The 24273-nt window shown below is 32.6% G+C and overlaps 2 protein-coding genes and 1 pseudogene across 8 annotated transcripts; 1 reads left to right on the forward strand and 2 right to left on the reverse strand.

The window, feature by feature from the left end:
- Positions 1 to 3169: 3169 nt before the first annotated feature.
- LOC129309881 (WAT1-related protein At5g07050-like) lies at positions 3170 to 5568 on the reverse strand. The gene is made up of 7 exons (XM_054951632.1): positions 5337 to 5568; positions 5121 to 5183; positions 4886 to 5002; positions 4560 to 4791; positions 4264 to 4422; positions 4005 to 4156; positions 3170 to 3451 (listed from the first exon to the last, which is right to left on the reverse strand). The coding sequence occupies exons 1-7, from the start codon at positions 5540 to 5542 to the stop codon at positions 3280 to 3282; spliced, it is 1101 nt and encodes a 366-aa protein (XP_054807607.1). The 5' UTR covers positions 5543 to 5568; the 3' UTR covers positions 3170 to 3279.
- A 5600-nt stretch (positions 5569 to 11168) lies between these two features.
- LOC129308024 (CASP-like protein 5B3) lies at positions 11169 to 14562 on the reverse strand. 7 transcript variants are annotated; one of them, XM_054948982.1, is made up of 4 exons: positions 13952 to 14562; positions 12017 to 12101; positions 11593 to 11696; positions 11169 to 11498 (listed from the first exon to the last, which is right to left on the reverse strand). In XM_054948982.1, exons 1-4 carry the CDS (start codon positions 14080 to 14082, stop codon positions 11192 to 11194), a joined length of 627 nt encoding a protein of 208 aa, XP_054804957.1. In that variant the 5' UTR covers positions 14083 to 14562; the 3' UTR covers positions 11169 to 11191. The 7 variants fall into 7 exon arrangements, with proteins under 7 accessions (XP_054804957.1, XP_054804956.1, XP_054804960.1 ...); XM_054948981.1 differs by having other exon boundaries at positions 11969 to 12101; positions 13952 to 14554; XM_054948985.1 differs by having other exon boundaries at positions 11169 to 11481; positions 11969 to 12101; positions 13952 to 14548.
- A 3987-nt stretch (positions 14563 to 18549) lies between these two features.
- Positions 18550 to 22261, forward strand: LOC129310181 (cellulose synthase-like protein G2; annotated as a pseudogene).
- Positions 22262 to 24273: the final 2012 nt, after the last annotated feature.

Below are 24273 nucleotides of genomic sequence, written 5' to 3' on the forward strand. Positions count from 1 at the left end.
TGATCAGGAAATGAGCTAAAAAAAAGGTGAACGTAATGTCCTTTCAGTCCAACTTAGGTTATTGCTATCGAAAAGTTGGATTTATATCTCTCCCAAGCCGTAAAACCACAAAAATTCTGCTTTAATTTGTGGAGTACTTTCCCATTTGATAAGTCTATAGCTGTGTTTCAATCAATAATTTAATAATCTAAATACTATAAAAGTCAAAAAGACTGATTTGGATTTTTCGCACTCATTTTTTTTATATTTCAGTATTGATTTTTTCAAGAAAAAATTATGATCTTTGTTGTTGTCATTCTTCTTTTTCCTTTTCAATATAAATACTCTCCGTTGAATAGAGGCCTTCTTCTATTTTTTTAACCCACGCATGAGAATTAATTTTATTGCAATTTACAATCTAGTCGTATTTCATTTAAAATGATCGCTCAAAAGAAAACTATATAAAGGGAAAAGATAAAGTAAAGATAAATTCTTCATGTTAAAATTCATGCTGTTTTATTTTTGAGTAAATGAACGTATTATCCTTTAAATTTAAGGTTGAGTAACACCACATATAAATTACAAACTTTTTTATTATGCAAATTATTCTCTCAATTCTTGAAAATAGTACAATTTCACCCTTATTATTAATAAAAATTAACTTTGACTATTGATTCACTAAGAAATGATGAAAAAGAATTTCAAAAATTATAAAAAAAAGGCAAAAAAAATACAACAATGGCCAAAAAATTATAAAAATGGACCAAAAAATTTTGTTTCTTTTATATAATTTTTAAGATCATTTTCTGATCAATTAATTATCAAAGTTAACTTTTGTTAATAACAAAGACTAGATTGTATTATTTTTAAAACTTGAAAGAATCATTTGCGATATAAACATGTTTAGAATTTATGATACTATCAAATTAAAGTTTAAAAATAATTTACTCATTTACTTTTTATTTCTTCTACCAAAAAGGGGTTCAAGCCACTTGGCGTCGAAAAAGATTTTTTTTTTAAATGTTGCGCCCACGCACACATATTTGTAATTGTTATTTGAAATGACTTTTAATTTAATCGCTATTTAATATTAAATATGATATTTTTAAAAAATAATATAATTTTAATATACTTTTCTTTGATTCTTTGTATCATACATGTGTATGACTCTCACCTTTAACGGAAGATAAAGGGGAGCATATTTCATCGACGAGATAATTTTTGGCGAATAAGAAAGATACTTGAACTTATATATTTATATTATATTTAATCTATTTTTATTCAATCAACTTATAAAAATTAAATTTTAAATTAAAAAATTAAAATGAACAAGAGCTGGCAATATGAATTAATACGTGGTGTTTTAAACGGGATAGTTACAATCAATTAACCCTTTGAACGAGCTCTCTCAAGTTTCAATTTATGTAATTGTCAATGCTTTTAGGATCTAATCACAATGCTCATATAATATCAGTTTGAATATGACCTTAGAGCAGTGGGTCTATTTTTAGGAATTCGAGCTCATAATTTTGTTTATTCCTAATTTATTATTTTTTTTAAACCCAGCTCTTATTGATGAATAATAGAGCTCAGAACTCTCACATATTTTTAAAATTTAAATTATAATTATGTTAATATTCATATAAACTTAAAAAAATTTTAATTTAAATGTCAAAAAGACAATAATAAACTTTAATTAAAGTACAATGAGAATAATGCAAACCCTAAAATAAAAATATACAATTTTTTATTGAAATTACTGATCTCTAATGATGTCAATACACACAATTCAACAAATTGTATCATGTTCATATATTAATTTAAAAATTAAAATAAACCTAACAAATTGAATCAAATAATTTTTTTAACAATTATTTAGCTACATTTAGATTATCCAAATTAAAAAAAAAAAAAAAAGAGGGAAAGCTATAAACTCTAATGAGCTAGCCCAGGCCCAAACAAATTTTAAGGGTTTACAAGACCCAAGTTATGAAGAAAAAAAAAGTATCCAAAAAGAGTTTATTTTTTAATCCCAACTTTCAAAAAATACGTGACTTGAACGAGTACTTCTAGACCAAAATGTAAGACATTAGTAACTAATTTACTATTATAAAAAAAATATTAGTTAAAATCTTAATTTTTAAAAAAAAATTTACATGTTTCTAATTATAGCATAATTAAATATCTTATATAAAAGTCTTGGTAATAAACTTGATAATAATAATTAAAATTCTAATACATAATTTGTTTAAAAAGAGTAATAAATAAAGTAGGAGTATAATTAAAAAAATAATTATAAAAATTACTAAATGTTTTATATTTTGGATTAAATAAAACTTTTAAAAAATATCTTATATTATAATTTGCAGGGAGTAACATACAAAAGAGTTTTGTCCTTATTCATGCTTCATGGGTATATTTAACCCATACATTGATACAAGTTTAAATTAGAGCTGGTAATTTAAATTAAATCCAAAAATTAGTATCGTGTTTAGTAAAATTATCACTATTTTAATGTCAAGTCCTATTCAAGCTAGCCATTTTTCTTCTCATATATTCTGCATCTGCAAACCCACCTCAGATGTACCCATGGAGCTTTGTTTCATTATTTCATAAAAAGATTTCATCCACTTGATATTTTAAAATTGTATTTTGGTTTAACTTGAAAATTGACTCCTTGAAATTAAAAAATTAAATAAGTAAACAATTGAATTAGTTAGATCATACCAATAAAATCCAATACTAACTCCCATTTCTTATTGAATTCATAGTAAATTAACTGATCAACTAAACATTCATTTTGGTTCGAGTCTTAGAAACATAGTAGCATAAATAGCCAAGGATGCCCACCCTTAAAATGCTTGCCATGCCTCCATTCAACTTTTCTGCGCATCGTTAAGTTTTCACAGCTTGAGTGAGACAAATTCAGGATACTGGTGCTCACAAAAATAAAATAAAATAAAACATTTATTTTGGATTTGCAAATTTTTTGAAAAAAAAAAAATTCACTTCTAGTCCTAAGGTTTCTGCGGTTGAAAGGGGGGGAAAAACTAATACGTATTGCTTAAATAATTGGGGAGGGAGTGTTAGTATGCAGTGCAGTCTAGCTAGCTATCATCTTCAAAAACAAAGACACTCGCTTAATTCTCAAGTACCCTTTTATTTCCAATCATTCTTGGTGTAATTTGACCTCAAGCAATTCAATTAGGGTAAGAAACTGCGTTTTAGGTAAGAGTGAACTGATTTACTTATGTACAGCTCGACCTTTTCCTTGGAAATGCTAACATAGTTTTCTCACTCTTAAAGATCAAAAGGCATTTCATCAGTTCCAGCGGCTATGCTCTGCTTTTGGGGATCATTGGAAGTGCCTTTGAATCTCTGTTTTGTACTGCTGATATCACCCTCTTGCTCTTCTTCCTTGCCCCAAATCATCAAGTACATCCCAATCACCACTACCAGTGCCCCAACGATGCTGAATTAACCATATGGCATATATCACCCTCATTAGACTTTACAAGAATTAAAATAATCTAATGATGAATTAATATTAAAACATCTCAAGTCAGTGCAAAAAGGCCTGAGTTATTTTACTGGCAATATTGCTGTGTTTCGACTGTTAGTATTAGATCATTCTCGTTTAATTTCTCTTCCTGTTTGACATAACTTTTTGTCCCCAAGATCTTCTGAACCGTGAAATTATACGGAGAAAAAAATTTAAAAAGATCTCAAAGAGTGAGTTAAAAATATAATTGACCCTTCCGGCCTCTCCTATCCTTTTACCATACTCTGCAATGTGAATGGAAGATTTCAAATGCGACATTCTTTTGTCTTCTTAAATGAGAAGATTTGGATTAAAGAAAATCTGTAATCATGCATGCATGTCTGTGTGATTACGTGTTTCCTTCGTCTAAATAATTTTTTTTTTTTTAAAAAGAAACTTGGAATCCATATATAGTTATTTAGAAACATCCTTCGGTAGTTTTACTGCTTTTGATTAGAGCAAATATAAAAGGAAAGATGTATACCAGCCCAGATGAAGTTTATCACCGACGACGAAGTATGAAAGAACAGCCACGAAAATTGTAGGAAGAGGATTAAACATGGTGACAAAAACTGGGCCTTTTTCTTCGGTGCACCACAGTTGAATGAAAATTGACAAACCAGAACCCAGAACTCCCTGCCATATCAGTAATTAATAAATAATATTAACTGTCAGTCACTATTACTATATATTTAGTACTCTGTTTGTTAATTATACTGCTTACTCTCTTTATCTGCACTTACACCATATAATATGGACAACAGGTCAATATTAACTCCTACAGTCCAGGCCGATATGTTATGTTCCACTATCAATGTGAAAACTGCTGATTGTACTCCTCCAACTAGTGCCATCCACGTAGTCAATGATAATTGTGCAGGGTATCTTTTCAAGCTATATGCCTATATATACATGTTGTTTCAGTAAGCTAAAAAATTTGCAGATAGCTTTGATGGTACAAAACATGCTAGAAGAAAGCACAGGCGTGTTTGAAAGTTTATAGTTGAATTGAGAAGTGATGGCAAAGTGAAAAACTAACCTGCATAATGTACCAGATGGCCCATGCTACACAGCTTGCAATTACAAGGAGCGATCCCTTGAACCACTCCTCATGGATATGATCATTTTTATGAATATGAATCAGAGGGGGCCATACATTTCTTATTATAGGCCCTCTGTATAGTGTCACGATCATTATCCCACCTAAAGAGACCAAAGTTCCAACTACCTTTGCTATACTTCGAGGATTGTGCAGGTTTATAACCTCCATCCTGCAATTAATTGGAATAAATAATGCAAGTTTAGTGTATGTGGAAATGCAAATATTCTTTGTATACGACGTGTATAAAAATTCCAAATTCATACCTGAGTATCACCGCAATAGCAAAGGTCATAGAAGCCACAGTGTTGTATACTACAGTCACAAAGGTTGGATTGGTGTATTTTAGGCTGGCAAAGTACATGTTCAGACTCAAACTTACCCTGAAATTCTTGAAAGACAAGAGAATTTCATTAAGTTTCTATATATATTGTTTCCATTGAAAAAAAAAAAAGAAATATCAAAATAATAATAACACGCTTGTCTTTAAGGTCTAATTACCCCAACAAAGAAAGCACAAAAATTTCCAAGAAGAGAGCCAGTGTCAACTTCGGCCTCATTTTTCTGCAAGAGAGAGAAGAAAAAGTCAACTGCGAGAGAGAGACGCATATTTAGATAAATAAGTTGCATGTGAAGATCATAAGGAGATTAAAGAAACCGAACGATTCATTGAAAGATGAATCACTGCGTGACATGAGTAGATGTGTGCGTACGTACCTCTCAAGAAAGTATGCAAAAGGCAACAATGCAAGGCCAGCTACAATACTCCGGTAGGTCACATAGACGTAAGGATTGAAGCCATGATTGAAAGAAGCCTCTGTGATGAAATACAAGATGGAATAGCTTAACTGAACTAAGATCATCAACAAGTGTGGCTTGAACTTGCACCACACACCCCCAACACCACATGTTTTTCGTTCCATTATTAATCTCAGCGATCAACACTCACTATCGCCTTTCATATGCTCTAAAGAAGCCTTAAATGCATCGATATATATACACTGCGCTGCAAAGTTCCTATTAGATGCACTTCAAATGGGGTGTGTGCTATTTTCAAGAACTAATGCTGGTTGAATGATTACGTGAAAACAGCTATATTAATATATAAACAGTGTACAAATTTTTTTCTCAGCGATCTTGCAGAATTTCTTGAAGAATTTGTGATTACCTGGAATCTTGAATTAGGGTATGACATCATAACACTATTACAAGGAAGATCTCTTGGAGCACTTATTTTTATTTTACCAAAACAGTTTTAAATATTATTGATGAGATTTCAAAACCATGGTTGTCCTCGTACTTGACTTTGGTACTCATCACTATGATAAAATCTGGACCATTTAAATTAAGATTTAAATGATTCAGATTTAAAGTATTATTATATATTTGTAATATATATTTATTAAAATAAAATTTTATTTAAATTATAAAATAATTGTAATAAATTTTTTTATTTTTAATTTGATTTAGATTTAATTTGGAGGATCCAATTTAACATTAAAATTTTTATAATTGATATATATTGACCATCCAGATATACTCTATATAGTCCAAATTAATATTATATTAAATCTGAATTGTACAAAGTATACCTGGATAGTTAATATATAATAATTATAAAAATTTTAATATTAAATTAAACTCTCTAAATTAAATCTAGACTATATTAAAAATAAAAAATTTATTAAAATTATTTTATAATTTTATAAATTTTTATTTTAATAAATATAAAATATAATAATATTTTAAATTTAAACTATCCATATCAAAATTTAAATATTAGTGTTTATTATTGTGATGAGATTCGAAGGCAGGGCCGGCAGTCCCCCCATGCATGCTTGGCCCGTCCATTCTTTTAGCTAGTGCTCTGGGAATTAAGTACCATTAATCCATAGGTTCTTTGCCTTTGTCGTTTGCGCTGATGTGACTTTGCGCACTACGACTTAGATCATTGATTCATGTAATAACTATTTAGACATCACCATAAGAATTTGCCAAAAATATCATTTTATTGAACCATGCACTTTCCAAATAACATCATCAAAATTACTCCTCCTTGTTCCATTTATAAAGTAAAAAAAATAATTTTTAATTATATTTATAAATTATATCATTAAATTTTTATAATAAATTTTTTTTACTCTCTAATAAATGTTGAAAAAAAATATATTATTAAAATATGTGTATTTAATATAGACAAAGAACTTATTAAATTTTTAAACACAGTTAATAAGTTTTAAAGTTATTTTTATTTCAATGAAACATGTTAAAATGATTTATAAATAAATTAGAATAGTAAAATTTAAAGGAGGAATCACAATTCAGGCCTTAAAAACCAAAAAAATTGACACTTTGAGCCCAATACATTATGATATTGGACTGCAAGTTCAAAGACTCTTATTACAATTTTTCTTAAAAGCAAAAGGATAATTTTACCTTTTGTGTGATTTGAAAACTCAACTTGTGTAAAACTCCCATCCACAAAGCACAATACAATGTTTATAGATGCACAACACGATGTGTATGGATTTTCAACACAATGTCTATGCTTGTTTAGTTAATCTGTAGGTTAAAATATAGAAGTCACATAACATGTACAACAAAATGTCCATAGATCTACAACATGATATTCATGAATTCTCAATATAATATTCATACGTGTCCAGTTAATCTGTATATTAATTAAAATATACAAGTTACATAGAGCATATACAACACAATATTCATGAATACACAACAAAATGTTCATGAATTCTCAATACAATATCCATATGTGTCCAATTGATCTATAAGTTAATTAAAATATATAAGTCACGTAGAACATATACAATACAATATCTATATGTCCACAACATAATGTTCATGGATTATCTACACAATGTTCATAAATTCTTAGCACAATGTTTATATGTCCATACATGGATATGCAATTGAAAATGTATGAATATCGTATTGTGCATCTATAAACATTGTGTTGTACATTATCTACGTCACTTGTATATTTTATTAAATATATTGATCAATTAAACATGCATGAATATTGTGTTAAGAATTCATGAATATTATATTGTGCATTTATGAATATTGTATTATACATGATCTGAGTTTTTAAATTACACAAAAAAAAATTATATTTTCACTCTCAAAAGACATTATAACAAAAGCCCTTGAGTATTCAATGTAATTTTTTTTTTTTTTTGGTTTTCAAGACTCTTAGTGCGGTTCTCCCAAATTTAGCTATTAACATGGCTTCAATGTTATAGGCAGCTGCCTCAGTCTGTAAATGCGCCGCCGCCAAATTTCCCCCCCCCCAAAAAAAAAAAAGCCCTGCCGTACACGTTCCACTGTTCATATTGAAAAATTTAAAATGATAATAACAGGATTGGGTATAGGATATAAAATGGATATAAAATGGATATAAAATAGATAAGCAGCCAAAATTTAATAAATAAAATATTTTTAAGTGTGCGTCAACACTGTCATTGTTCGCCATTATCTTGGCGTTTTCCAATGAGATGGTTCGTACGAGGTGACCTTTCTCTAGAAGGAGAATGAAATTTCATGCTTAGATATGTTAGAGTACAAGATCATTCCCTCCCATGAGTATATTATCCCGTGCTGCAACGCCAATTTTATTCCATTCACATTGTGATGGAATCGGACGAGATTCAGGGAACGTTGTATGAAACAATTTAAAAAAAAAATAATCCAGAACTAAAACAGATTCTTGAGAGCAGCAATAAACTAAAAAGAACCTATTAAAACACCATTTCCAGTAATTTAGGCTTGATCTTACCGCAAGAAGACTTACATATTGCCATAACACTATCCATAGATAACTTTTTTGCAAGCCAAAATTTTTTTTTAAAAGAACACCAACACCTTTTTTTTTTTTTCTCCATTTTCCTTTACAACCTACTGCAACACCAATTCCTCATTGAAATGAATTGAAAAAAATTGAAGTTTTAGTGTATAGAATGTTGTTCACCCTAAACTAACTTCCTTGTTTAACAAGTAAAAATTAAATTAAATTTAAATATCTCAATAAATTATAAGACAGTCCTTCAACGAACAAGTGAAACAAATAATATAAGTATATTAAGGCAACCTTTTGAGCTTCGAATTTCGGCCATATTATATGGATTTCATTCATTACTTCTCATCTTAAGCGAACTATTGCCTCGCAAGATCATGTAATGTGTAAATGCAATATTAGATGGCATGCATAAACATACACAATAAGGCATGCTTATTAGTGATATCATCATACTTTCATCATTTTACAATCATTACACATTTGCATCACAAGAAATTATTAAACTCCATATAACAAATTATCATATTATCATAGAACTCCACAATTTAATATCTTTCTCATTATTCATAGCACATGCACATATATATATATATATATATATTCTTTCACAATTTGCAAATTTGCCATAGCAATAATTATTCATTGTACCATTATAACTCACCTTATACCGCAAGCCACACTTGCATTAAACAATTTTATACTCGTTTCAAAATAGTTATAAAACTATGTAACTAATTAAAATACAGAAGTTTAAAAAAAATTCTCCTTTAATCACTTTAAACCCTTGAAAAGTCAAAAGTAATAGTATACTTTGAAAGCTTGAATGGTGTCAATATGTAAATTAATCTACAAATTATCATACCACAATCATCAATATCATGATTTAACAACTCTTACTCTTCAACTCAACACTTTACAACTTTTAAAATCACAACCTCTTCACTTTTAAACATATTCATTGGGTTCATTAATTCTCATTATTTTATATTAACTTTATTGAATTTCAAGTCATTCATTGATGGAATTAATAACTTTCAACCACTACATTTATTGTGGATTTTTAGCCATCATTGGCTTTAAACCACCAAAAACACATTTATTGCTCATGATAAAGTTTAAATTACTTAAACAACTCTTATTAACTCTATAAAAGCCAATGTACTTGAACTCATAACCTCTATGAACCGAAAATCATCTTCTCAAGAAAACTCTAACTCTAAAACTCAAGAAACATATAAGAGAAAGAAGGATTAAGGCTTAGGAAACTTACCTTTGGGATTTACAAACTTCAAGCTTTACATCCCTCACACTTAACTCTCTCTCTCTCTCTCTCTCTCTATTTTCCTTCTGTTTCCATTTCTATTTTGCATCTGATAAGTTTAAATTTTTGACCATGCGTCACAGCTTGTGACACATAGAATTTTGCTTTGCTTGAATTCGAGCCATGTGCCCCATGATATATGTCACAAAGGGCTTCCTTCATTGATTTTGGCCTTTACGCCATGGCACATGACACACACACCATGACACATGGTGCAAAGGCATCCTCATATTTTCTTTCCTTTTTAAGACTTAAGTAACCCATTAGCATGCTGGACACAAGTCTAAGGTTGTAATCACAACCTAATAGGGTCGTTAGCCCTCTTAAACTACACACCACGCTAATTTATCTAATTACCTTCAATTACTTACTTAAACTTGTTTGACTTAATTAATTTAAGGTTAAGATTTTTGAAAAATTGCACATGCAATAAATATTTAGACATCATCATAAGAATTTGCCAAAAATATCATTTTATTGAACCATGCACTTTCCAAATAGCATCATTAAAATTAGCCAAAAATATCATTTTATCGAACCATGCACTTTCCAAATAGCATCATCAAAATTACTCCCTCTTATCCCTTATAAGACAAAGAGAGAATATTTTTTTAGTTATATTTATAAATCATATCATTAAATTCTTAAAATAAATTTTTTTTTACTCTCTATTAAATGTTGAAAAAAATATTATTAAAGCATGTATACTTAATATAAACAAAAAATTTTTTAAATTTTTAGACACAGTTAATGAATTTTATAGTTTTTTTTATTTCAGTAAAATATGTTAAAATGACTTAGAAATAGAATTAAAATAATAAGATTTAAATGAATCTGACGTGTGTTTAAATACCTCGCAAATTCGCCAGGAGCTATTAATATGGCTTCAATGTTACAGGCAGCTGCCTCAGTCTGTAAATGCGCCCCTCCCCGCAACCCAAAAAAAAAAAAAAAACACACACACACACACCCCCCCTACACACCGTACACGTTCCACTGTTCATATTAAGAAATTTAAAATGATAATAACAGGATTAGTTATAGGATATAAATTAGAGATTAAAAAATATAAGCAGTCGTAATTTAATAAATAAAATATTTTTATGTGTGTGTGTGTGTCAACATCCTGTCATTATTCGCCATTATCTTGGCGTTTTCCAATAAGATGGTTAGTACGAGGTCACCTTTCTCTAGAAGGAGAATGAAATTTCATGCTTGGATATGTTTTGAGTAAAAGCTCATTCCCTCCCAAGATCGTATTATCCCGTGCTGCAACGCCGATTTCACACCGTTTCACATTGTGATGGAATCGGACGAGATTCAGGGAACGTTGTATGAAACAATTTTTTTTAAAAAAAAAATCCAGAATCCAAAACAGATTCTTGAGAGCAGCAAGAAACTAAAAAGAATCTAACACAAATATCTATCAAAATACTATTTCCAGTAATTTAGGCTTGATCTTACCACAATAAGATTTACATATTGCCATAACACTATCCATAGATAACTTTTTTGCAAGCCAATTTTTTTTTTTAAAAGAACATCTACAATTTTTTTTTTCTTTCCATTTTCCTTTACAATCTGCTGCAAACCCAATCCCTTATTAAAATGAAAAAAAAAAAAAATTGAAGTTCTAGCGTAAGGCGCTATTCTATCTGTTCTCCTATTAACATTTTGAAATGAAAGGATTCCAACGAGATGGGCTTCTGTTAGATGAGCGAATTCTGATTGATTATAGAGGCTGCTACCTTGCAGCCAATAGCCAAAGCATAATTAGAGATGAGACTAAAATAGCTATCCAGCTCAAGGAAGCCAAAGCAACTGAAATCTGATACCTCTGACATTCTTGTCCGAACTTGCAGCTTCCCGCATCATTGAAGTATAGGACTGCGATGCCGGCTGAGGCAGAAGCTGCTGCTAGAGATAATGTTGCTGTTACCTGCGGAAATGATTGATTAGAATTGTCAAACAGTAACCTTGACCCAAAAAACTCTTTACTAGAGATTGTACGCCTGGCCTACAAAATGTGATTTGACCGTGCCATTTGTTGAAAACAAAATTACATATCAGATGTAAATCTCATTGAAGAATACATCTGACATGATGTTATATTTATAATTGCCCTGATTCTTGACCTTCATAAGCTTTGTGATTCTTACAGTATCTAATCAAGTAAGCAACTAAGACAGTGAAGGATTGGCAGAGGCTAACCCAATCTCCAACAACGAACAGGCTAACCAAGAGAGAATTGTGAAGGACCTTCTTTCTCACTAAAGCATACGCATCCAGCAAGGCAAGCACAAAACTCCAAACGACTTGCAAACCCATTGAAGCTATCAAGTAACTGCAATTCCAACAAAATTCGCAGCATCAAGTCCCTATAAATCAAACATTTAAGCATTGCCATAAAGACATGAGAAGAGATGCTTTTAATCCTTATGAGTGAACAAATTCTGAGGTGAACATTTTCATCCTGTTCAGGAAAAGCCAAAGATTGCTGATGGTACTGGAGTGTGTCCTGCTACATTTAAGTTTTACCATAGACCTCCATCTATACCCAACTCCCTCTTTCATCTCTACTACAAGCCTCGTTTCACACTTCACAGCATGCATTCTATCCAGAATTTCACCGTCAGATTAAAATATTGAAAAGTCAAAGCTCATTTAGCTATTCCAGTTTTATTTCCACTTTCCACGCCAACTAAACATGACCAATTTAAGGGAGCTTAGCATATGATGGATATTTGATTAATTCGACATGAACTTATCATTTAGCTCATTTTAGGCATGTTGGCAAGAGAGAGAGAAACAGAGAATAAAAAATGAAATATCATGTGAACAAAAACATGTCCATAATCTTAGCCATACAAAAATATAACAAGTCCAATGTACCATTAATTACCACATGATCACCTCGGACCTAGATTTTTAATGTATTCTTTTAATCCTTAGTAACAGATACATTTATCTAAAGAGGAAGTCTAAATATCCAAGTACAGATTTTGCTTCAAAATCAGTTAGAAATATGAAGCTGAAGCGGAATTGTTTGGGCTGGTGTTGAAAAATGTGAAAAGCCAATAAATGACACCCAGATTTTGCCAGTGTGGCAGGGTCGGTTGTATCAAATTGTCATCCAGAAGTCAGCAATACAATACAAGCACGACTCTGCTGGACATTAATATTTTCCCGGTGTGACTGAGTAAAAGTAGTTTTAAGGCAATAGTCAGGGGTAGAGATTGCCATATTTTGTGAACATATAAACTGGAAAATATTACACTCAGTTGTCAATAACATGAAGAAGAAACTAGGGCAGACATTAAGCAAGTAGTAACTTATAGGATTTCCGCCCCTAATTTTATGAATGCTTTGACAATGAAAGTTTCCTACTCCCAAGCAAACCATGAAGTGGTATTAGATTCTGCTTCAATGACATCTTAAACAAACAAGAGAAGTTAAAAATCCCCAACTTATTTGAATGCCTATATGACCCAGCTCAAGAAGAGGAAACCATTCCAATTTCTTCTCATTGCTCCCATCCTCGATCTTTCATTCCCTATTGCATATGTATTCTGCAGTGAGATTTTAGTTTTGCAACTCGAAAGGCAAGAGATAGATGTCTGTCCGTTTAATTATTCAAATAGCGGCAGCAGTCAATGAGGAAAACCGTTAGCGAATTTTATACCAGGGACATTTGATCTAATCAAGTCAAAACTACGATGCCCCTCAATTTGTATAAAAAATTTAGCCACATTCTATTTAAGAGAGTGACTAATGTCGTAGTCTTAGATAACATTAAAAAAAAAAAAAAAAAGACCAGCACATATTCTGTTAATGACAGTTGGAGGCAAGGTGCTGAACTTGTTTAAGAAAGTGAATTAGTGACTAATGTCGTAGTCTTAGATAACATTAAAAAAAAAAAGACCAGCACATATTCTGTTAATGACAGTTGGAGGCAAGGTGCTGAACTTGTTTAAGAAAGTGAATTTGACTAATATTCATAAATCACAAAACGGAGTTCTAACTTTAAACCAAATGAAGCGAATCAATCACGAAGACAGAGATAACATTTGACTAGGGTGTTGTGAGAACAAAAGCATCCCCCTGCAAAGACACTCCTAGTTCCAATGAAAGAAACGTAGGAGAAAAAAGTGCAGAAATAGAAATTGTTCTTTAGAGGAGGATGAGTTGTGTTACCAAAAAGCCGTGATACCGTAGAAACTGGATGTGGTACCCATAGCAGCAATTGATCCAACAGCGAAAGTGCACTGTGACAACCTCAGAACCAGCGCAGTGAGAGTACCAGGTGTCCCAGGAAAATGCTTCATTTTTTTCTCCGGATAAAATAAGTGGTTTCAGATTCTGACGGGTGTAAACGCACTCATCTTTCTATTTTAGCCGAGTGCAGGGAACAAAATCACCAAAAAAAAAAAAAGACAGGACCCCTGTTATCTACTTTCCTTTCAGAGGCCAAATAGACAGGGAAGGGAACAAAGCAATTGATAGGCAGAAAAGGAAGGGCGATGACTGGAGCAACAAATTGAAATTCGACCAAAGATGAAGGAAACCAAGTAAGATGATGAGAAAAACAAAATGGGGTGGTGATTAAAAAGGTCAATCAGAGGAATCGGCGTGCAGAAGAGAAACCAAACCGGCCTTATTGCTTGCTTGGAGGGGCATCTTCTTCTTCTGACAAGATGAAAGCGAAGGCTCACCGCACGTATGAGCGTGGACATGAAATCCATGGCCTCTGACTCAGAAATTAGTGGAGGCTACTTCGCCTAAACGCCACGTGTTTGACAATGACCAACGACGGCCTTTCGATTCGCGTATATACGGCGAACATCTAGCCTTTATTTGTTTTTTTTCTTTTAATGCTGAAAAATGATGGCTGATGGCTGAGGCCCATTTGCTTTGGTGAAAAAAATTAGTGTCCTTCAATTCAATAATGTAGGCGTTCCTAAAAGAATTTTTTTATCTTTAAATATAATATATGTTTAATAAAATATTAGTTACGATTTTTTTACTATTATTTTTATTAAAGTTATTAATTATGAGAAAACTTGGCATCAATTTTAAAATTTTTATTTTAAATTGCGATAAAATAAAAAAATTATTTTATTTTAAAAAAATTATCAAGTTAACCACATCTCTATAATTTAGTAAGGTAATTAAAGGTATCTTATAAAAAGAAAAAAAATTAAACTATACATTTAATTTTTAAATTTTACATAAGATTTTATTTTAGTCATTTAACTTTATAAAGTGTCTTTTTAATACTTTAACTCTAATATTATTGGTTTTATCCTAATAAATTTTTAGTCATTTATCTCAAATGTTGACATATTAAATTTAATTTTTTTTGAAATAATGATAATGGACACAAAAAATAATCATTTAAAACTAATAGCATTAAAGTTAAAAGATTAAAAAATATTTTATAAAATTAAAGAATTAAATTAAAATCTTATATAAAGTTGGAGGATTAAAAGTATACTTTAATAAAAAAAATATTTTTAATCGACAAATATATTAAGAGTCAGACTTATACACTTAATTTTATATACTTAATATACTTTATCCAATCACAACAAAACATGTGAATTTTAATGTATTAATAATAAAAATTTGTTATAAAATAACTAATTCATAAAAGATTCATGTATTTTATTTAATTGAAAGCAAGCATTTTGAACATATAAGGCTAACCAAACCCCCTTAAAAAAACAGCATGCTATGCACAGCTACAACCACTGTTGACAACCAATTACTAGCCATAACCATTGTCAGAGAACACTTGAACTCATATAAAAAAAGGTGACTAAAAATATAACCAAAAACATAACCCATACAAACTTAAGAATTGAAGAATTAAAAAATGTCAAAATAACATCATTGTTTAGAATTAAAGACTTGATGTTTATGAAATTTCAAAAGGTTAATATGTAATTTGAACCTTGAACTATATGTCCATAAATGATTTGAACCCCATATTCATAATTGGTACATTTTGAACTTCGACCAATTAAAGTTATTGCATCTTTGCCCCTATTATTAATTTGAAATTAACTATAGTTACTTTTCTAAAGTAGTAGGCCCACACTCTTCATTTGCTCACCTTCTCTATCTACCTTCCTCCATTAGCAAACACAAACCTTGAACTTCAATTTCTACACCTAACACATTCCTTTGTTCATTCATTCAATCCCATATCCCTATCTTCTCCTCCTTTTATTCAAATCCCTTGGTTTTCTCGTCTCAGGAATTAAGGTTGTTAAGCTTTTTATTCAAGTCTAGCAACTATATATGTGTCCGAAGGCATTGGGAGAAAGTCATCCTCTCGTACACCTACATCACCTTATGGATCTTCCTTAGCTTCACCATCATTGGCCACTGTAACAAGTACATTCTCAACCACAAGATGTACAATTGGCCTTACCCAATTTCCCTTACCATAATCCACATAGCTTTCTACTCCTTCCTCCTCATTTGCGTCCCCAAGCTTGTCGAGCCTATTTTAATTTTGCAAGAGCTTTACATCAAATTTGTTGCACCTATTAATGCTTTACATTGTCTTTCTCCCTAATTCTCTAATTTTGCCTATATTCACCTCTCTATTTCCTTCATTTAAATGCTCAAAGCCCTCATGCTTGTCGCTGTTTATTTTATTAGGGCTTTGTTTGAGAAGGAGAGTTGTAAGAGTGAAACCTAAAACCTTGGCTAATATGATGTCAATTTTTGTGAGTATTGCGATCATCACTTATCGTGAAGTGAAATTCAATGCTTAAGGCATGACTCTATAGCTTTTGGTGCTTTCATTCAGGGCCACTTGGTTGGTTCTAATATAGATTTTGTTGAATTCTAAAGGGATTTCTCTTAACCCTATCAACTCACTTTTCTATATTGCTCAACATAGAGTGCTCGTATTTAAAAGAAATCTCTAGTTTTCACTTTAACTTTATCAGTTTTTGGGCTAATTCATTCCCATGCTTTCACTTTGAATATTGCTGTGTTTTTGCTTTTTAGGAAGACATCGCTCTGACCATGAATGTTGTCAAAGTAGTAAAGGATTGGTTTGTTGATTGCTTTCTCCCAAACCTATGATAAAGGACATAGTGACACCCATCCATTTGATAGGCTATGAGCTTGCATTCTTAATGGTGTAGGCCCCACTGCTTTTAAAAAGTAGTCACCTTTAGTTTTCAAATTAATGATTGGAGCGAGTATGCATCAACTTTAATTGCTAGGGTTTCAAAATGTACCAATTATTAATATAGGTTCAAATTACACTTGAACCAATAGTTTAGTGTCTAAATTGCATATTAACCCAATTTTAAATAAATCACAACATAAATAAGTCATATTTGGTGAACCCATGATTACAAGAAGATAATGCTAGACAAATTGCATCACAAAAAAGTATTATATTTGTTAAACCCCTATCAACCACCTAGAATCAGAACTCATTTAAGGCAGGAAAAAAAGAAGAAAAAATGAAAGATTAACACCAAAACCCATTTCAATTAAAATCTTTGACTTTGACTGTAATTTTTACAAGGGTAAAGTGACAAAAATACTCATAAAGTGATCAACCCAGGGCACCCAGTGTCTTAAAGTAAAAAAAGGATAAAAATACCCATAATGTTACATGAGTGAGTAAAAAAAATAATCAAACCATTAACTTTAACCTATGTCATTAACTTTGAACCGTTAATGTTGACTATGCATATCACATGTTAGCCTTTTTGACAAGGGCTAATAAAGAGGTAAAACTACCCATGAAGTCATTGGCCAAGAGAAAAATACCCATAATGTTATCAGAGTTGGTGAAAAAGTGACCAATCCATTAAATCTCTTAAATGTTGACCATTCAGCTAACACATAAGCAGAAGTTGACTATTTTTTCACTGATATGGATAAAAAATATTCTCAGATGAAATTCTCTAAAGGTTAATCAATCATGGTATAAATATCATATGAAAAAATGTCATTTTAACCTAATATCAATTAAATCGCTTGTTTCTCTGCAATAATGGTGAAAATTATTTGAAAATTTTAAACTTATCATAAATGAAATTACTTAAGGTTTGTGACAATGTTTTTAAGGTATGGCGACATAGAAGGTGTGCTCAGTCTCGATCTTTGACTGTATATAACCTATATCATTATGTTGAATTTCAGATTTTGCAAATAAGAAAAAAGAGTGGAAAGGGAGGGAGGAAAAGGGTGAAATATGTGGTGATGGAAAGAAACTATGTGGCATGGATTTTGATGGATTGATCACTATTGCATCTACTAAAGTAACATTATGAGTACTCATATAATGATCAATCAATATCCATAAAATTTCATCTGGAAATATTTTTTATCTATATCAATGAAAAAATAGTCAACTTCTACTTAAGTGTCAGCTAAATGATTAATATTTAAGGTATTTGATGAATTGGTTACTTTTGCATCAAACTTTAGTAACGTTATGAATATTTTTGCTCCTGTAGATGATTTTGTGGATATTTTGTCCCTTTATTAGTCTATATTAGTAAAGACTTATACATGACATATACAATTAATATTTAACAATCAAAATTAATAAGTTTAATCATTTTTACACTCACTTCTGTAACATTATAAGTATTTTTATTTTTTTATTTTAAAATATTAGATGTCTTTGATTAATTATTTTATGAATATTTTTGCTTTTTCACCTTTTTGACAAAAAGCCTCCAGCAACTATTTTTTGAGCGGGCAAATGTTGAAACATTTGCAAGCCCGGTTGGAACCCGCGATCTAGCTGCTTTCCCCGCTGAACCCAAGGCTCCTGGCAACTATTTGATTATATTTTGTCACCAGTGAGAAAATTGAGGATCGACTCTTTTCATTTCTCATGACCAGAACTGATGCAAAAATGAAATGACGACCGCCAGCACTGTGCACAGGTTGACTTTATCGTTTGTAAATTATGACCAAAACGGAGTCTTTGTCTTACCAACGACGCCAAAAGGAGCGGGGGAAAAAAGAAGAGGCTAAGCTTGAAGAATGGGTCGAGTACAGTCAACGGAGATAATTCAAGAATGGAAGAGAGTCAGGGGACACTTCCTCTCAATCTCTGCCGTGTCCGAAAGCTACGACTCATCATCAATCGTCTACACACCCTCCTCCATACCATTGCTTTACTTTTCTTGTTCTACTACCGAGTATGCTTCTTCTTCCAAGACCTAGAAACCGAAATAGCCCCCTTGGTGTCCTGGATTCTTGTTTTCGCATCAGAAATCCTTCTATCCTTTATCTGGATTCTGGGTCAAGCTTATCGGTGGCGTCCCGTTTCAAGAAACGTGTTCCCAGAAAGATTGCCGGAGGACGACAAGCTTCCTGCTATCGATGTGTTCATATGTACTACAGACCCAGTCAAGGAGCCCATTGTGGGTGTAATGAACACTGTACTATCAGCCATGGCTTTGGATTACCCACCACAGAAGCTTCATGTGTATCTATCGGATGATGGGGGTTCCAATTTGACTTTGCAAGGTATGAAGGAGGCTTGGAAGTTTGCCAGGTGGTGGCTTCCCTTCTGCACAAAGTACGGAGTCAAGTGTAGATGTCCCAAGGCTTTCTTTTCTGCTTTGGAGAATGAAGATGATTTTGCTGGGAGTAGCTTGTTTATTGCAGAGAAGCAAAAGATCGAGGTTTTCTGATGAAGCTCTGTTTAGTTGAATTATGGGCTATGCACGATTGCTTCTTGGTTACAAGAGTCAAACTTTTTGCAGGAAAAATATGAGGCATTTGAGGGGGAGATAAAGAGAGCCAGAGAAGGCAGAGCCCCATGTAATGATGAACGAGATCACCCATCTTTCATTGAGGTATATGCTAAGTCTATCCAAATCTTCTTTCTCTACATATCATATCATTAGGAGAGTTTCATGTACTTTCCACAAGCCTGGAAGTGTTAACTGACTTGATCAACAATAGTTTTTTTTTTTAAAAAAGACCAATGGTAGCTATGAGACACTTGAAAGAGCATTAACTTGCAAGGGGTTTGGTATTTTCGAGAATTAATTCATACATTCAAAAGAAAATCTACAAATTCATATATAATGGCAATAAAAAAGAATAATGACTGGCAGGTGATACACGATAATACAAGTGAAGTGGAACAAGTGGAATTACCTCTTCTTGTCTACGTTTCCCGGGAGAAAAGGCCTTCTTGTCCCCACCATTTAAGGCTGGAGCACTTAATGTCCTTGTATGCCTATCTCTCGCTGTCTCTCTCATTTTTGTTCAACGCTTTCCATTATTATGTACATAGCTCTTTAGACATGGATATTGTTGCAGCATCGTGTGTCTGGTGTGATGAGCAATTCCCCATACATCCTCGTATTGGATTGTGACATGTTTTCCAATGACCCTACTTCAGCTCGACAGGCAATGTGTTTCCACCTTGATCCTAAGATATCACCCTCCCTAGCTTTTGTTCAGTTTCCTCAAAAATTTCACAATGCGAGCAAGAATGACCTCTACGACAGTCAAATGAGATCCTTATTTACAGTTAAGGGCGCTATGAAGAACCAGACTTTTCATCTACCTGATATCTATATCCTCAGGCTTTATTGACTTGAGTTTTTATGGGCAACTTTAATTAGGTTCAATGGCAAGGTATGGACGGGCTTAACGGACCTGTGCTGTCTGGTACAGGCTTCTATATTAAAAGGGTCTCGTTATGTGGGAAATTCAGTGACAAAGGTATTTGAGCATGATGTTATGCCATTTATTGCTTCAAAAACAGTAAGTTTATGGTGAATATTTGAATATGTTAGGCACTGACCTGATAGAACTTGGACAATATTTTGGCTCATCTAATGAGTTGATCAAATCCCTGAACCAAAACTACATTCGTTCTAATGTGGAGAACAATGGGCGTGCGTTGCTAGAAGGGACTCGGTTATTGGCTTCTTGTAACTATGAAATCGGCACTCAATGGGGTCAAGAGGTTAGTAGATTGTAGACTTCATATTCTGCTAAAGCAATTTGTGCATAAATTTCTCCAGTACAAGTAGTGCATAAATTGTTCCAAATCTGAGGTAAAACATATTGCAATCAATGGATGCCTTCAAACAAGGAATCATGTTTCTGCAGGTTGGTTTCTTGTATGATTCTGTTGTCGAAGATTATCTCACTGGGTTCATCTTGCATTACAATGGCTGGACTTCAGTTTTTTGTGAACCTTCTAGGCCACAATTCCTTGGAACAGCTGCCACAAATTTGAATGATGTACTGATTCAGGGATCCAGATGGAGTTCTGGACTGTTTGAAAATGGTATAAGCAAGTACTGTCCCCTTATAGATGGGCCTTTCAGAATGTCTCTTCTTCAGAGCATGTGCTTTGCAGAACTCACATATTACCCTTTATATTGCTTGCCTCTTTGGTGTTTTGCTACCATCCCTCAGCTTGCTTTGATTGATGGAACTACCCTGTACCCTAAGGTAACACTGGCAGCTATATATATAATGAGAGAGAGGGAGAGTTGTAAATAAGTTAATCCCTGAATTGGTAGGTCCATTTCTCTTCAATTCTGTAAAGTAACTCAGGAATGCATGAAGGACTAACATGGACTAAGTTTGTTATTTTCAAGATCAAGTGCATTTACTGATTTTTATGGACTGAAGCTGAAAGGGCATACTAATTCCTAATAGTAGTTTACTCTAATAAAGTTCCTTTTGCTTCAAATATTTAAACTCATTTTCTTTTTCTTTCTTGGTTCTTTTGAGTGTTTGACAGGTCTCAGACCCTTATTTCCTGGTCTTCTTGTTCATCTTTCTGTCAGCGCTTTCTAAGCATTTACTAGAAGTCCTTATAAGTGGAGGAACAACTTATCAATGGATTAATGAAGAGAGGATATGGATGATAAAATCAGTTACATGCCATCTATATGGATGTTTGGATGCTGTAATGAAGAAATTTGGCATAAGAGAAGCTAATTTCTTGCCCACCAATAAAGTGGAGGATAATGAGCAAATAGCGCTGTACCAAATGGATAAGTTTAATTTCAGAGCATCAAACATATTCCTTGTGCCAATACTTGCCCTCCTTACCTTAAACATATCCAGCTTCACAGTAGGTGCCTATAGGGTTGTTTCTCTGGGTGATTGGGACATTATGTTGATTCAGCTGATCCTTTCAGCTTATATTATTGCTCTTAATTATCCTATTGTTGAAGGTTTGGTCATTAGGAGAGATAAGGGACGTATTTCATTTTCAGTAGCTTTAATACTTGCTGTCCTTGCCACTCCTGTGGGTTTGGCATTTTATGCACTGTCGTGAAGTGACACGAGCAGAAACAACACCGCCAAGATTCTGTTTTGAATTTAGATATATATTTTGCTTCAATCAAAAGGATTTAATCATTGGACACACACGCAAGCGCGCGCGCGCACATTAAATATTGCGTTGGAAGGTGACTGACAGTCTGTAAAACACTCAAAATAGTAGTTAGAAGATAATTTCTTTGGTTTTATTCATTTATTGTCGTCATTATTAATTTCTTTAGGATGCTTGCCGTTGTTGCATGTCAAGGGCCCAAGATCTCTAAAATGTCAGTATGCCATGATCTCCGTATTGATGGTATTGGTAACAATTTGGAAGCAACTCAAGGTCCATTATTAACTCTCATTGTGACGTGCTTGATATATTATGATTCATTGTGTGTGATGTTCAGATGAATAATCTTTGGACTTTTAGGTTTGAACTGGGCTTTAAGCAGTCTTTTGAAAATGGGCTTATTAGCTTGCTATGCAAGTAGAGGGCAATGCATCTCATAGTTTGCGTATTAGGGCCGAGGTTATGCTAATGGGTTAGTTCTGACCCGTTAATCATCAACATCAATCAATCAATATTTAATCTACATTATGTATAGGGAGATATTTATATTGCAAGAAACGGACGGCATTATTCAGTATTCACAGAGCTTGAACAATGCAAATTTCAATTTCAGCCTCCATGCAATATATAAAGCCCAAGATCTAGTTACACACTCACACTTTCGCATAGAAGGGGCAAAAATAAAATAAAAAGTAAAGAAAAAATGTTTCTAAGAATTCAAATAATTTTGTAACATTTTGACAAAAAATGTAAAATTATTGAATATAATTATATAAACACAGGAAGTATTGCCACAAAACATTTTATCTGCTTATACCTGTTAATTTATGAGATTTCAGAAAATTATGTCTGCAAAAAGTAAGTAAATGAAGCTATTAAATTATCAAGATAATAATATATGATATTTAAGGTCCAAGTTTTTATATGGTAAATGAATCCATAAAAACCTGTTAGCTGCAGCCCTTCTAGCCCAATCACAAGTCCTAGCGTGACTTAGAGTACAACAGAGCCCTACACTTGTCGGTATCACAAAAAGCATCCTCAACAGAGTCCTTTATAGTTTATATTCCATGGCTAAAATTTATAGTTAAACCTCAACTAGTTAAAAAAAAAAAAAAAAAACACAGATATCGATATACTTTTTCATTCTTTTTCCCCCAACTAGGACAGAGAGTTTCTGATAAGAGAGCCATTCCTCAAGGTTGATGGACGAGACTACAATATAATACATATAGAGAGAGAGAGACACACACAAGCACAATGAACCTGGAGTCTTTCGTCACTGTGTTTTTTGTCATACATAAACATGGTAAGCATTCATTATTGATTATACATAAGAGCCAGATCCAGCAGGTAAAGATGAAAGACTAACAAAGATGAGTGGCAGAGACGGCACCTTCTTACACTTCGGGTATTACCTGCCATTTCGGCTCTACAACCTCATAAAATCAAACCCAGATTTAGCATCACGTTGCTTCATCTAACTGGTCTTGTGTCTTTCGATGAATTTGGGTTGGATATAGCATGATCTTTTGTCTATATGGACTTCTCTCGTCTCACTCCTTCCATTCTTCATCACAAAATGGAAATGAGGAAATCTTGGTGCACTGTTCTAGTTCATGGATTGAGACAGCTTGCCAACCATGTAGTTGGAAGTTCATCTTGTTATGCTGGTTTCGAGCTTCATTCTAGGAACCAACTTAAGTTCATAGAAATTTAAGCTTTTTGATGATGCAGATTGCCACCACTGACACCAACCTGGCATGGAAATAAATGCCCTAAGACACTCAACGACGTCCTAGGACCTTTTATATACAAATGGGCCTCCTATATATTATCAGGCAATGCTTTTATCATCAGTTCCTCGATCTCTGTCAGAATCAATCTTTGTTGATATAATATTTTATCAGTTCTTCCTCTCTGTCAGGATCAATCTTAATTGATATATTGTCAAAGATCGATCATGCTGGAATTACGTACTCCAGGCCTCATATGTCAGTCACATGATATTCTCATACGAGGCAGCAAGAAAATTTTGGTCCTATTTATATATATCCTCTTTGTCCACTTCCTGCTCTATATATAGCTAACCGTATGATGCATCAAGGAAAGCTACTTTTTGACGCCTAAACATTTCGAATGATAA

The sequence above is a fragment of the Prosopis cineraria genome, unplaced genomic scaffold, assembly GCF_029017545.1.
Source record: "Prosopis cineraria cultivar Desert tree isolate PC_DT_omini unplaced genomic scaffold, ASM2901754v1 PC4, whole genome shotgun sequence".
Taxonomy (NCBI): Eukaryota; Viridiplantae; Streptophyta; class Magnoliopsida; order Fabales; family Fabaceae; genus Prosopis; species Prosopis cineraria.

What these genes read in the sequence shown, in the direction of transcription:
- LOC129309881 (XM_054951632.1), bottom strand. Translation starts at nt 5,542, where the DNA reads ATGGAACGAAAAACATGTGGTGTTGGGGGTGTGTGGTGCAAGTTCAAG. An exon ending in TTTGTGCTTTCTTTGTTGGG is followed by an intron (nt 5,003 to 5,120) that starts GTAATTAGACCT and finishes CAAGAATTTCAG; the next exon opens with GGTAAGTTTGAGTCTGAACA. An exon ending in CCATCTGGTACATTATGCAG is followed by an intron (nt 4,423 to 4,559) that starts GTTAGTTTTTCA and finishes ATGTATATATAG; the next exon opens with GCATATAGCTTGAAAAGATA.
- LOC129308024 (XM_054948981.1), bottom strand. Translation starts at nt 14,082, where the DNA reads ATGAAGCATTTTCCTGGGACACCTGGTACTCTCACTGCGCTGGTTCTG. An exon ending in TACGGTATCACGGCTTTTTG is followed by an intron (nt 12,102 to 13,951) that starts GTAACACAACTC and finishes TTGGAATTGCAG; the next exon opens with TTACTTGATAGCTTCAATGG. An exon ending in TGTTCGTTGTTGGAGATTGG is followed by an intron (nt 11,697 to 11,968) that starts GTTAGCCTCTGC and finishes TCATTTCCGCAG; the next exon opens with GTAACAGCAACATTATCTCT.